Source organism: Corvus moneduloides, chromosome Z (assembly GCF_009650955.1).
Source record: "Corvus moneduloides isolate bCorMon1 chromosome Z, bCorMon1.pri, whole genome shotgun sequence".
NCBI lineage: Eukaryota > Metazoa > Chordata > Aves > Passeriformes > Corvidae > Corvus > Corvus moneduloides.
The window spans coordinates 39,499,970-39,512,565 of record NC_045511.1 but is presented as its reverse complement, the minus strand read 5'-3'; the positions used below and the strand labels follow the sequence as shown (position 1 = coordinate 39,512,565).

At 42.6% G+C, this 12,596-nt stretch overlaps 1 protein-coding gene across 4 annotated transcripts in view; it reads right to left on the bottom strand.

The window, feature by feature from the left end:
* Positions 1–12,178, bottom strand: part of UBQLN1 (ubiquilin 1) — a 29,593-nt gene extending 17,415 nt beyond the window's left edge. For 2 of the 4 annotated variants that reach the window (XM_032097629.1, XM_032097631.1), the window contains exon 1: positions 11,831–11,986. In XM_032097629.1, the coding sequence (XP_031953520.1) occupies positions 11,831–11,986 (156 nt within the window). Of the gene's footprint in view, positions 1–11,830 lie in introns of all 4 variants that reach the window. The other 2 variants (XM_032097630.1, XM_032097628.1) reach the window with 2 other exon arrangements.
* Between the last annotated feature and the right edge of the window lie 418 nt (positions 12,179–12,596).

Sequence of the window (12,596 nt, the reverse complement as noted above, 5' to 3'; positions counted from 1 at the left end):
CTTGCCAGGTGTGTAATCTAAAAATAAAATTTTCTGAGTTTTTGTGGACCCTCTGACTTTTGTCACTCTTTTCTGTGATGTCGCAGCCTGAAGGGGAAAGAAGCACCTACAAATCTTGAGCATGAAATGTCACACCTTGTTCTGCTGAACAACTGCTCAGGCAGTTGCTTCCTATCCTGTATTCTTATGCTTAATTACTCTTATATGCAAAGTAATGCAAAACCAGCAGAAATACTTAGAATGCGGGACAAAGCTAATGCATCAGAATAAAGGACAACCATACTGTGACAAATGAAAGATTGTCATTTACCTAAACTCACTTATTACCATATTTTCCACAATATGCTGTGATAGTGAGATCCACAAGTTAATTCTCATCAGAAGGCTGACGTTGTAGTATAAACAATATTCATGGAACCATAGAATATCTCAAGTTGGAATGGAACCATAAGGATCATCGAGTTCAACTCCCTGCTTTTCACAGGACTACCTGAAACTGAACCATGTAACTGAGAGCATTGTCCGCAGGCTCCTTGAACTCTAACAGGCTTGGTGCCATGACCGCTTCGCAAAGGAGTCTATTCCAGTGACCACCCATCCTCCCAGTGAAGAATCCTTCCCTAAAGTCCAATCTGAACCTGATGCAGCTTCATTCCACTTCCTTGTCTCCAGTTGCTGCTCATCAGAGGGAGGAGACTGGCTGCTCTCCCTCTGCTGCCCCAGCTGGAGGAAGCTGTAGGCTGCCTCGCAAAAACAACACTACAGCAGGACATGAATGCAACCATCAGTGTACCAGGACCCACAAAATAACCTCTACAACAACATCTGTGAATGATCCAAATGCACACCAGACCTATTTCCAGTCACAATAATAAAACTATTGAGAATAATAAGCCAGTTTTGGCTGAGACATGTTTACGTAAAAAGCCTAGTCAAGATGCAATGAAAGTGTTATGTCTCTTCCTCAGCTTCACTGTCATTCAATATGACATTGGGACCCCTGAAATGACAAAGTGTAAGCAGGACCAAGCCCTCTGATAACTCATTCAGAGAAGACCATCATATAAAACCTATATTACCATGGAAGACCATTCACAAATGAGGCTGTTTGCGAAGTGTTAAGTGTTAACTGTCAAAAACACCTTAAATAACAGATTAGCTTCATACACTTTTTATTTTTTGCAGAGGAAGAGAATCATCTACACATACGGAAAACAGAATCCTAAAAACACTGTGGAAAAGGAAAGTAAAGATCATCTAGTTCCAACTCCTCTGCCAAGGTCAGGGACACCTCTCCCTAGACCAGATTACTCAAAGCCAGTCTGGCTTTTTGAATGCTTCCAGTGATGGGGCATCCACAACTTCTCTGGGCAACCTGTTCCAGCATCCTCACATAAAGAATTTCTTCCTAATATGGAAGAGGGTAAAGTCATTACCCTTTTATCATCACTCCATACCCTTGTAAAAAGTCTCTCACAATCTTTCATGTGGGCCTCTTTTGGCCACTGAAAGGTTGCTATGATGTCTCCCTGGAGCCTTCTCTTCTCCACGATGAACAGAAGTCTCTCAGCCTGTCTTTATAAGACATAAGCCCCAGCCCTCTGATCATCTTGGTGGCCTCCTCCTGACTCACTCCAACAGGTCCATGTCCTCCTGTGCTGGGGACCTCAGAGCTGGATGCAGCACTCCGGGTGGAGTCTCACCAGAACAGAAGAGAGAACCAGAATGTCCTCCCTCACCCTGCTGGCCACAATGCTTTGGATGCAGCCTGGGATACAATCAACTTTCTGGGCTGCGAGTGCACATTGCTGGGTCATGTCCAGCCTTTCATCCACCAGCACCCCCAAGTCCTTCTCCTCAGGGCTGCTCTTGATCCACTCCATCTGTATTTGTACTTGGGATTGCCCCAACCCAAGTGTAGGATCTTGCACTTGGCCTTGTTGATGGGCACATGAGCCCATCTCTCAAGCTTGTCAAGGATGGCATTCCTTCCCTTCAGTGCCTCATTCACACCACACAGACTGGCATTGTTGAGGTGCACTCAATCCCACTGTCTGTGTCACTGACAAAGATGTTAAACAATGCTTGTCCCTGCACTGATCCCGGAGGACACCACTCGACACTGGTCTCCACTTGGACAATGAGCCGTTCACTGCAACCCTTTAAATTCCTTACAGAGTAGTCCATTTGTCAAAACCATCTCTCCAGTTTAGAGGCAAGCCACAGGGCACAGTGTCAAACACTCTACATATGTGCATGTAGATGATGTCACTCACTTTTCCCTCATCCACCACAACTGCAACCCCATCACAGGCAATCACCAAATTTGTCCTTAGAGCAGCTGTGTTGGCTGTCACAAATCATGTCCTTACCTTCCATGTTCCTTAGCACAATTTCCAGGAGGTTCTGTTCCATGATCCTGCCAGGCACTGAGGTAAGATTGACCAGTCTGTAGTTCCCTGGCTCTTCTCAATTTCCCTTCCCAAAAATACATGGATGTTCTGTTTCGCCTCTTCCAGTCTTTGGGAACTTCCATGGGGTACTGCCACTACTTCCCAAATATGATGGCTAGTGGCCTAGCTACTTCCTTGCCCAGTTCCCTCAGGGGCCATGGGCATATCTCATCAGATCCCATGGAACTGTGCACCTTCAGGTTCCTTAAAGGGTCTTAAACCTGATCTTCTACAGAGGATGGTTCTTCATTCTCCCAATCCCTGCTTTCACCTGGGTAGTGTGGCTGGAGCACTTGCCAGTGAAGGGAACAGTCAGTGGGTGCTGAGCCACTGTACTGTGCATCATTTGTTTCTCTTGAGTTTTACTCCTCTATCCCTCTCATTCATTACCATTATTGTTGTTGTTATTATTATTGTTGTTGTTTTAAATATTAAACTGTTCTTATATCAACTTTTTTCCTTTTTTCTTCTGATTCGCTTCCCCATTTCACTAGGCAGGAGAGACGTGAGGAAGCAGTTGCATGACACTTAATTGCTGGCTGAGGTTAAACCACGACAGATTATGATGATGGAAATTAATGCATATTTAGGCAGTTCTAAAAAATTTGATTTTGGTGCTGTTTAGGTCTTCAGTTTGCACAACATAACTAAATAATGGCATCAGTAAATTACAGTTAAAATACTTCGTCCACAAGGAAAATCAAACGCAGAAGGAGTTCAGTGTTGCTGGCTGGAAATGATGAGCATTTCTGTCCAATTCTCCTACTTCAGTGACTCATCCTTTTAATTAACATGTAACAATCCAAGCAACAACATCCGCTCATTTGCTGTATTGTTCTAAAATACAAGTTTTACTTCACTGTAATAATACTACGCCTTGTCGTATTACAAAGGTATTCAGTCATATCTGTGCATAGGAAAAGACTCAAAAGTTGTAAAAATAATGTTTCAACTTACTTGACACCTAGTGTCAAGTCACCTAGTGGAAACTAGCTCATTGTACACGTCTAGTAACTGAATACAGTAAAAATAATGTAAAATCATGTAAATTTTCTACATGATTATTAGAAAAATACGTGGACAGAAACACATTGGGAATCAGACTAAAACACAGGACTAATGTCTAGACAGAGGCCTGGTTTTCCTAGGGAGAAAAGTAAAAAGCGTTCTTAACCAGAGTGAGTTAATTCAAGGTTACATTCTCCTCAAAGCATGGCAGCTTCTAGATTTGACATGAATTAGAACAAATCTAAAGCTCATCTCGTTGAAGCACTTTGCCCAAACTGCCATTTTACCTCAAGTTAACTTGTCTACATAAACTTTTTTTTTTGCTTTGAAATACAGGAGCAGTATAACTTTTCATATTGAGACCACTCATTGGCTTTTCAGCAGCACATCAGCACTTCTTGTTTATACCCTCAATTCCATGCCAAATACCCTTATCTTCATAGCACCTTTAAGATAATCACCATTAACAAAACTTGCCTTTTTTTGTTCTGTGTTAAGACACATAGAAAAAAAACATGAACAACTCTCTGTGAAGCACGCTAGGACTTTTACTACACCTGCTCAACTTGATTGCCTCTGAAGTTTTTTGCAAGGTATGGGTGGACACTGTACAGTGTCGATGTCAGTGCTGAACACATGCATACTGGTACTCAAGCTAGCCAAATTAAACACTCTGTCACCAAACAAAGCAAGTATCTGAATACACATGAAGTAGAACAGCTGACTAAACCAGATACTATTTTGCACTGTCACTTTGCAGAGCAGATCCATAATTTAAACATTAACCTATTAACATCTGACAAGCTGGCCTTGGAAGAACCTGCTTAAGAGTTATTCCAGGCAAAGTAAAAGTATTAACATTCAAACTCTCCTTTGACATGTTACCACCATATAATGATTCAAAAGCTTCTGCTGACTCATTTTATGACATCAAAACCAGCAACTGTAATAATCTTACTATCCACTCAAAAGACAAGATGTTGTGAAAAAGTAATAAAAAGAAGAAAACAAACAAATTAAAAAATACTTTCCCAAAAATCTCTCAAGCTCAGCTTAGTAAGTCATATTTAAAAATTAAATTACATTAACAACCTGGAAGAGTTCTTGGGCAATTAACATCCAAGTCCCATTGAAAGTAACAGAACACCGGCCCCTAAAAACTTCAACTACTTTGAAAATATTAGGCTACAGTTTTATCTAGGTGACTGTAAAAAAAAGCGAGTTTGCTGACTCTCCCCACATGAAACCTTGTTTCAAACACAATAGAGGATGACATGGAAGCAAACGTTTGTACATAGAGGGCTGAACTACAGTTCTCATTCCCAGCAGACCCTCAAACAGTTCTACTACAAAGAAAGATTTTGAAACAGCATTACCTTGTTTGGCACCGCTGTTTCAAAACACACTCATAATATTTAAACTTTCAACTGTCTTTCCTAACAGCATACACAGTTAACCATATTGACCGCACTTCAGTCTGTCTTACATCCACATTGAGCAGTCTCAGAAGCAAATTTTGATGAGCTCCAGCTTTCTTTTATACAACAGAATTAATGGTTACAGGTCGTCTTGACCCAAGAAGTAAGGAACCAAACACACAGCCATATATAACCGCTGATAGCTGTGGTTTCCTTTTGTGGTGAATCATGACCTGGTCATCTTATGACTGACTTACAGTGAATCAGTAAAAACAAGGTTTCATTGCACAACTCTAGGACATTATACAGGAAGGAAGACAAGAATTCATCCTTTCAAGCAGGAATACAAGCCCTTTTGGCCCACAGCAGATAAAGCATAGCTAGAAACAACACAAAAATAAGTCTATGTAAGAGTATTCTGTCTTTCATGTCTCAATGGACTTACTATCTTCTGGTGGCTTTGCCAATGACCCATGCTAGTTTCACAATAAAATTATTTCCTCAGATGTCTGCACCGAAACCAAACTCACAAAAAAAAGCACACTTGAAAACACAAAGTCAGATTCTTGATGAGTTTACAAGGCTAGCAGCCCATAAAGGGTAAACGGCAGCAGTGCATAGTAGTGTAAAGGGCTCGGGACTCAAGTTCTAGCCATTTCTATTCCTTCCAGGGATCCTTCAGCAAGCCCCTCCACTTCTCCAAGCTTTTGTCTGAAGAAGCAATACTTCTCCATAAAAGCACTTGGCAATCTACTCTCTCCCTGTTTGTTATGTACATGATTGCTGGCAAAGTAATGCAAACTGAAAACTCCTTCATTTAGAAACAACACTGTCCTGGTTCAGGCCAGGACAGTGTTAATTTTTGCAGTACCCAGGAGGGGACATGGCCAGGACCCAGAGGTTATACTATACCACCTCTGGTCATTGCCAGCAGCTGTGGAAAAGGAATCTCTTCCAAGGAGAAGGGATTCCTTGTGGTTAAGAAAACATGGTGGAGGAAAATATCCGGTATTGTCTGTTATCAAGGGGATTCTTTCTGTGTGAATCATTCATTTTCTTGCACCCTCTATCATTAGAATTGTTGCTGTTAATATTTGTTTTCTTATCTCATTGCTGTTTGCAGTAAATTGTTCTTATCTCAACCTGTGATCTTGACCTTTTGTGCTTCCAACTCTCCTCCTCTCCAGCATGCCTTGGGTTGACTGACCACTTATGAAGAGTGGAAAGAGAAAAAGCTTTTTAAGTTAGAGGAAACTAAGATTCAACTCAACCCATTGAGGTTTTTGTGCTGCACAAAAATAGAAAATGCTTCAACTCCTCTCTTTTATTATTATTTTCATCTTGAAAGCTCTCAACTGTATTATACAACTCTCAACTAATTTATACAACATTCAATATTATTTAACAAACAAATAAAGCCCTGGCTCAGAAGGGAGAGGGAAGGGAAAACATGGCAGAGAGAGAAAGTGGCAGTGTAGTTTAGAGAGTCTCGGTGGGGTTATTTAGTTAGGGAGTAACATTCCTAAAAAACAACACCACTGTTTAGCAACAACCAAAATTGGTGTGTTACCAAGATTATTCTTGCACTGAATACAAAACACAGCACCGTATCAACTACTAAAAAAATTAGCTCTGTCCCAGTCAAAACCAGAACACCACATCACCATATATTCCAAATTATTAAGATTTCACCCTAACTTTACTCCCAGAAAATTACCATTTTTACAGAGCTAAGGTTTATAGTCACTAGATTGAAACATTGATTGGTTTTAAAAATCCTTACATGACACCTCTACCACAGCTAATTATTCATTAAGGTTTTCTGTGCTGTCACCAATTTTGAACTGAACACAGGACAATTTTTTAAAAACTGTGTGATACCCCTGACTGAGGGTGAGGGATTTTAGCTCGGCAAACTCCCAGGACAAATGCAGGCCCTATCCAACATGGATAAAGTTTAAAGAAAAGAATTTAAAAATATATATTAATGTCTTACTTTTATGCAGAAAAGTATCTACACAGAAGACACTTTACACTACTACTCAAACAGGTTTTCTTATATTACTCTGTCTACCAGTCATTTATCAGCGAACACTTGTGGAGTACTATGGTCAGATAACTGATACCTTTGAGCTACATCTAAGCCAATAGTCAGGAAAGTCAATACACTTTTACTTCAGAAGGTTCTTCTATCAAATAACCACCTACCATTGCTGTAAAACAATTTTGAATTCACGAAATGAGGAGGAAAAAAAACCCACCTTAAGAAATATGTATAATCAGAGTATATCACAAGGCAGACTCCATAAAGAATCACACAGACATGTTACAATGCACTGAGATGATGGAAAACCTAACACTAAATACTTTGTGTATTCAAGTGCATTGAGACAACTGAAGAACCTAACAGAAACCTAAATTGCAATCATGGAAACGAAGAACAGACTGGATTCCATTACACATTTTCAACCTATCTTGTTTGTACCATTCAGTAGTCCCTGGATTACAGAAAAACAGCGAGACAGAATTGGATCATGGTAAAATAATTGTTCTTATAAAGTAAAATTTCTTGTAAAGTAAAACTTTACATAAAATATTGACAGCATATGCAAGCCAGGAAAGATGCTCCACTACAAAATTACCCAATGTTTTAACAATTTAACATTTACACCTGTGTGATCTTCACAAAGCAGAAGACTACCAATTTGGGATTGCGAGAACCAGGCACAAATATGAAACCCTGGATTTATGATTTTAAAGTTTCAATCACAAACTGTACTGCAATTATAATCAAAAAATACAGCTTTAAAGATCCCCACTTAACAAAAAAATCAGTCTCAACACAGTAGATACAATTACACTTATAATTAAGTAACTCGGAGGTTTTATCTGTAGTTTAGTCTAGTACAGAAAGCACATCTGTGTTCACCTACTTTAAAAGCATACTAGTAGCTGTTAAATATGCTGTTACTGAAAACTGTATTCCATACTGAAGAGAAATTCTATTTAAAGGTTGAAGCTAAATAAAAATGCGGGGAAAACCCCTAAACCTGCAAAAGGATCTAATCTGTTTTCTGTGGAACTGAACTCAATTTCACTAACTTTTCCAGATGGGCATTCCTCTGAAATTTTTATATAATCAAAGGACTGACAACCATTCTCCGCAAGAACTTCAAGTTTCTGATATTATTAGCATAGATTTACTGTATCCACTCTTTTATTGGCCCAGAGGTTAGTAACACACAGCTAGGCATGTTACTCTGTTTCAGAGTTGTAATGTTCACAGAATGGACAACTCAGTATCCTTCAGTGCGCTACGCACCCGCAGACACTAACTCCGAACCAGTTACAATAAACTCGCGAATACTTCAAATGTCAACACAGGGCACTAAAACAGCCCCATGAAGCACCAGCAAGCTTTAACTCTTCTAAAACTCCCTCATTCTAAATGATGAAGGTAAAAAACTGTTTTTCCATGTAACCAGTTCCAACACCTTAACAATCAAACAATTCAAGTCATTCACTAAGACATGAAGGCATGAGTCGTTCCTAAAATGAGCGCACTTTTTCTTTGTATACAGGCTTTACCAAAACACATTAAGTCAACTCTGCTAAGCAAGAAATTGCAAACATTGTATTGCCGCGAACTCAGAAAATAATTGAAAGGAAAAAACATAAGACAAGAGACAAACAGTTTTACTGAGCTGGAGTATCAGCACTGTCAGGGTCAGCTAAAGTCAACAAGTTTATAGGTATTCATCTTTACCCACCACAGATTCATTAAGTCTCTGCACTGAGCAAGACCAGTATCATATCCAGTCAAGAATGCAAATATTTGGTACTTGTCCTAATACCGAGCCAAACTGTGCTCAGCACAATCATACAGTTTTCAGAGAATAAGAGACAGATGGACAGCAGTTGCAATCAACTGACCTCCCAGAGTGGCTTTGTACTTAGTTTATTTTCCATACCAATCTGCATACTCACTGTTCTAGCTGCACAACACAGGATCACAGTAACAAATCTATTCTGCTGAAGTCTTCCAATACAGGAAATATCTTGACAGAAAAGTTGCAGACCTGATTTATATTAATGGAGCAACATAAAACATAATTTGTGTAGCCCTAAATTTGGCCCTGGTGACACGAAGTATTTTCCTAGAAAATCTAGGTTCATGTTCTGGCAGTATTCTGAAATGATTGTAAACAAATAATTCACTAAGTTCTAATGTTAGCTACAGAAATACACTGAGGGCGTTTCTTTTGCTGGGTTTTGGGGTTTTTTTTTTTTAGCCTACAAGTTACTGGCCCACCTATCTCAACTGTACAAACCACTTGCTGATTCCAGATACATGTGAACAGATGTGCAACTTGTCTGGTATTTGAGATTAACCTATTTTCAAGGCTGGCTCTAGAAACATTATATCTACTGTTGATGCTTATTATCATCAACAGCTCATTTTTGCAGTTTAAGAGAAACAGCCAATATTAGTCACACTACAGGGACAGCGCATTTTTTAGTGCTGTTGCACTGCCTGGAACTTCAACCAAATGGTCAACCCACCAGGGCAATCTTACTTCACAGGAATTAAGATACAACTGCAGATCTAATCTTTTAACAACAGTTCCAAGAGAGACAACACTCGGACTTTAAGATATCTGTGGACAACAAAGACATTTGAAGTAGTGTGCTCTGGTAATTCCCTAAACTTGCATGACTGCTTTCAGTAAAAATTCATGCTCCTGCTAGGTTGTACAACTGTTTCAGTTTATGACAACTATTTATTTGAACACCTGGCAGCTCCACCAGTATTCAAACCTGGAACAAACCTGTTGAAGTCAAATACATTACAAAATTCACAGCTAAAGTAAAACTGCTTAAAATTTACGAAGGACCCAAACTAATGGCTGACTGCTTTTCAGGACAAACACAATCCTCAGGCTAGATTCCGTTTATGAATCTCTCTTTTGAAATATCCAAACAAAATAAAAGCCCCAAAACTTCAAAGACTTTTACAAAAACTGCATTGATGCTGCTCACAAATCTATGGAGAACAGAGAAGTGAAAAGCACCCCTTTCAGACTGAGATTGCTGGGAAAGCAGTGGACAACATTAAAAAGCAAACACAGTCATTTTACTTTCGGGAGAAATGCCTAGATCAAGCTTGCAGAGCGAGTACTGCACACAATACTGCAGCTGCCAAAAGACTGGAGAAGACAAGAGAGCAGACTCAATGCATTGGCAGCTGGAGAAAACCTCAATGGAACTCGGGTCTGGGACACTTCTAGCCCGCCTCCCCCCCCCCCCCCCCAAAAAACCCTAAAAAAAACCCCAACCCAAACTGAATGTAGACTACATGTAAGGACAAAAAAATTGAAAGAAATATTAGCATTTTCTCTATTCACAGCAACTAGGTGAAAGAAAAATCTGACAATCTAGCTGAAGTGCTAGCACTACATTTGAAATCTCAGAGCCTTTACTTCATCTTTCGTATCCTTAACCAAACAGTGTCATTCAGCTCACACATAAGGAATGATGTAAAGTTCTGTATCTAGACATTAGTGGTGCTTTCAGACATGTAACCTTTTTTTGATGAGGTCTGCAATACCAATGACACAAAAAAAATTTGTGGAATAGCATGAAGTTGCCACATTTAGAACCATTTCAGGGAGAAAACTGGGAAATCCTACGGAAAATGAAGAAGGTTCTGAATCTAGCAATGTCTACATCCTTTACAAGCAGGAGACTCTGGGTTTTTATATTTTGATAGCACTTTTTCTATGATTTGTTGCTTTGTAACTGAAATAAATGAAGTTCTAGTCAATACTTGCACAGCAAACCTTCTACAAAACCAGAAGAAACTGGCAGGAAACAGTGTCGATGAATCAGCAGGTGTCACTAGTTTGAGACAGTCACATCTGGGGCACAGCCTTTCACAGGAATGCCCAAAATCCCTAATAACTTGGTTATCTGACAGTAGCGCCATGCTAAGTACTAGATCCATAACTAGCACATTTAAGTACAGCCAACTGTAGATTGTACACACACAGTACAAGGCTATGACTTCCCCAAGTTGGAGGCCTACTTGCTGTTTATAAAGACAGTGTTAGATCAAAATAACCACTGGAAATACAGAGATCCAAGCAACTGAATATGTCTTCTACAGTCATGTTAGCCAGCCAGTGAGACAGCTGCTACCAAAACCAGTCAGCTCGACAGGACAACTTACAGTTAGAAAATGAGAAAAGAGAAGGCTTTGGGATGGCCTAACTGTGGCCTTCCAGTACTTGAAGGGAACTTGCAGGAAAGATGAGGTAAGGCTGTTTACAAGAACGTGTACTGACAGGACAAGGGGCAATGGCTTCAAACTGAGAGTAGGTTTAGAGAAGCAATTACGAAAAAATTCTTTACTGTGGGGGTGGTGAGGCACTGGAACAGACTGCACAGAGAAGCTGTGGATGGCCCATCCCTGGAAGTGTTCAAAGCCAGGCTGGATGGGGCTCTGAGCAACCTGGTCTAGCTGAAGGTGTCCCTGCCTACGACAGGGGAACGGGAACTGGATGATTTTCAGTGCCTCCTTCCGACCCAAACCATTCTATGATTCAATGACTTCATGAACGAGCTACATCCACCTTCCGAGCCGGCCCTCTGCAGAGCAACAGAGAGAGAAGTCGGTGAGGAGGGTACGAGGCGGCACGCTTCTCCACTACCCCTGCTAGCCTCAGATGGCATCAGTCCTCTCCTGGGCCGGGATCGGTGCTGGTGCTCGCCCAACAGCGCCCGGCGCGACCCGGGCCAGCAGAAGCTGCTTTGTCACCGGGAAGGGCCCTCGCCCCGCGCCGCCGGAGGCGGGAGCCGCGGGCTGGCGCTCCCCTCCCGGGCGGCGCTCCGCTCGGCCCCGACCCCAACGCGGCCCCGCCGGCCCCCTCAGCCTGCTCCGCCGCCCCTCACCTGGCGGATGCTGCTGGTCTCGGAAACGGCGAACTCCTCCTTCTCCTTGGGAGTCTTCACCGTGACTTTGATGATCCGCGGCTCGGCGGCACTGGCGGAGTCGCGGGTCGGGGAGCCCGGGGGACCCCCCGCGGTCCCCTCCGCTCGGTCCGACATTGCCGTGTGCGGACGGGACGGGACGGGACGGGACGGGACGGGACGGGACGGGACGGGACGGGACGGGACGGGCAGGGCAGGGCAGGGCAGGGCAGGGCAGGGCAGGGCAGGGCAGGGCAGGGCAGGGCAGGGCAGGGCAGGGGGCCTTGCCGGCGGCTCCCGGCGGCCGCAGCCGAGCGCTCGCGCCGCGCCCGCGACACCGGTAACAGCCCGGCCCGGCCGCCGCGCGCCGTGATGACGCAGCTCAACAGGGAAGTTGCTGGAAAGGGGCACCGCCCGTGCGCGCGCCCGGCACCGCGCGCGCCCCCGAAGGGCTGAGCGTGCCCGGGGGGACTCGTCCCGAGCCGCGTGACTCAACCAGAGCCTCCTCCTCGGCTTTTTTAGCTTTAGGCTGTCACATCCCTGCCCTTTTGCCTCTCCAGCCTCCGCGGACATCGCTTTGTGAGGAGTGCCGTGTCCCGTTCTGGGTTTCTCAGTACAAGAGGAGAGAGGCAAGAGAGACAAGGAGCTACTGGAGAAGATCCAGTGAGGAGTTACAAAGACAATTTGGGGTTTGAAACATCTCTCTTATGAGGGGAGACTGCAGGAGCTGGGCCTGTTTAGTCTGGAG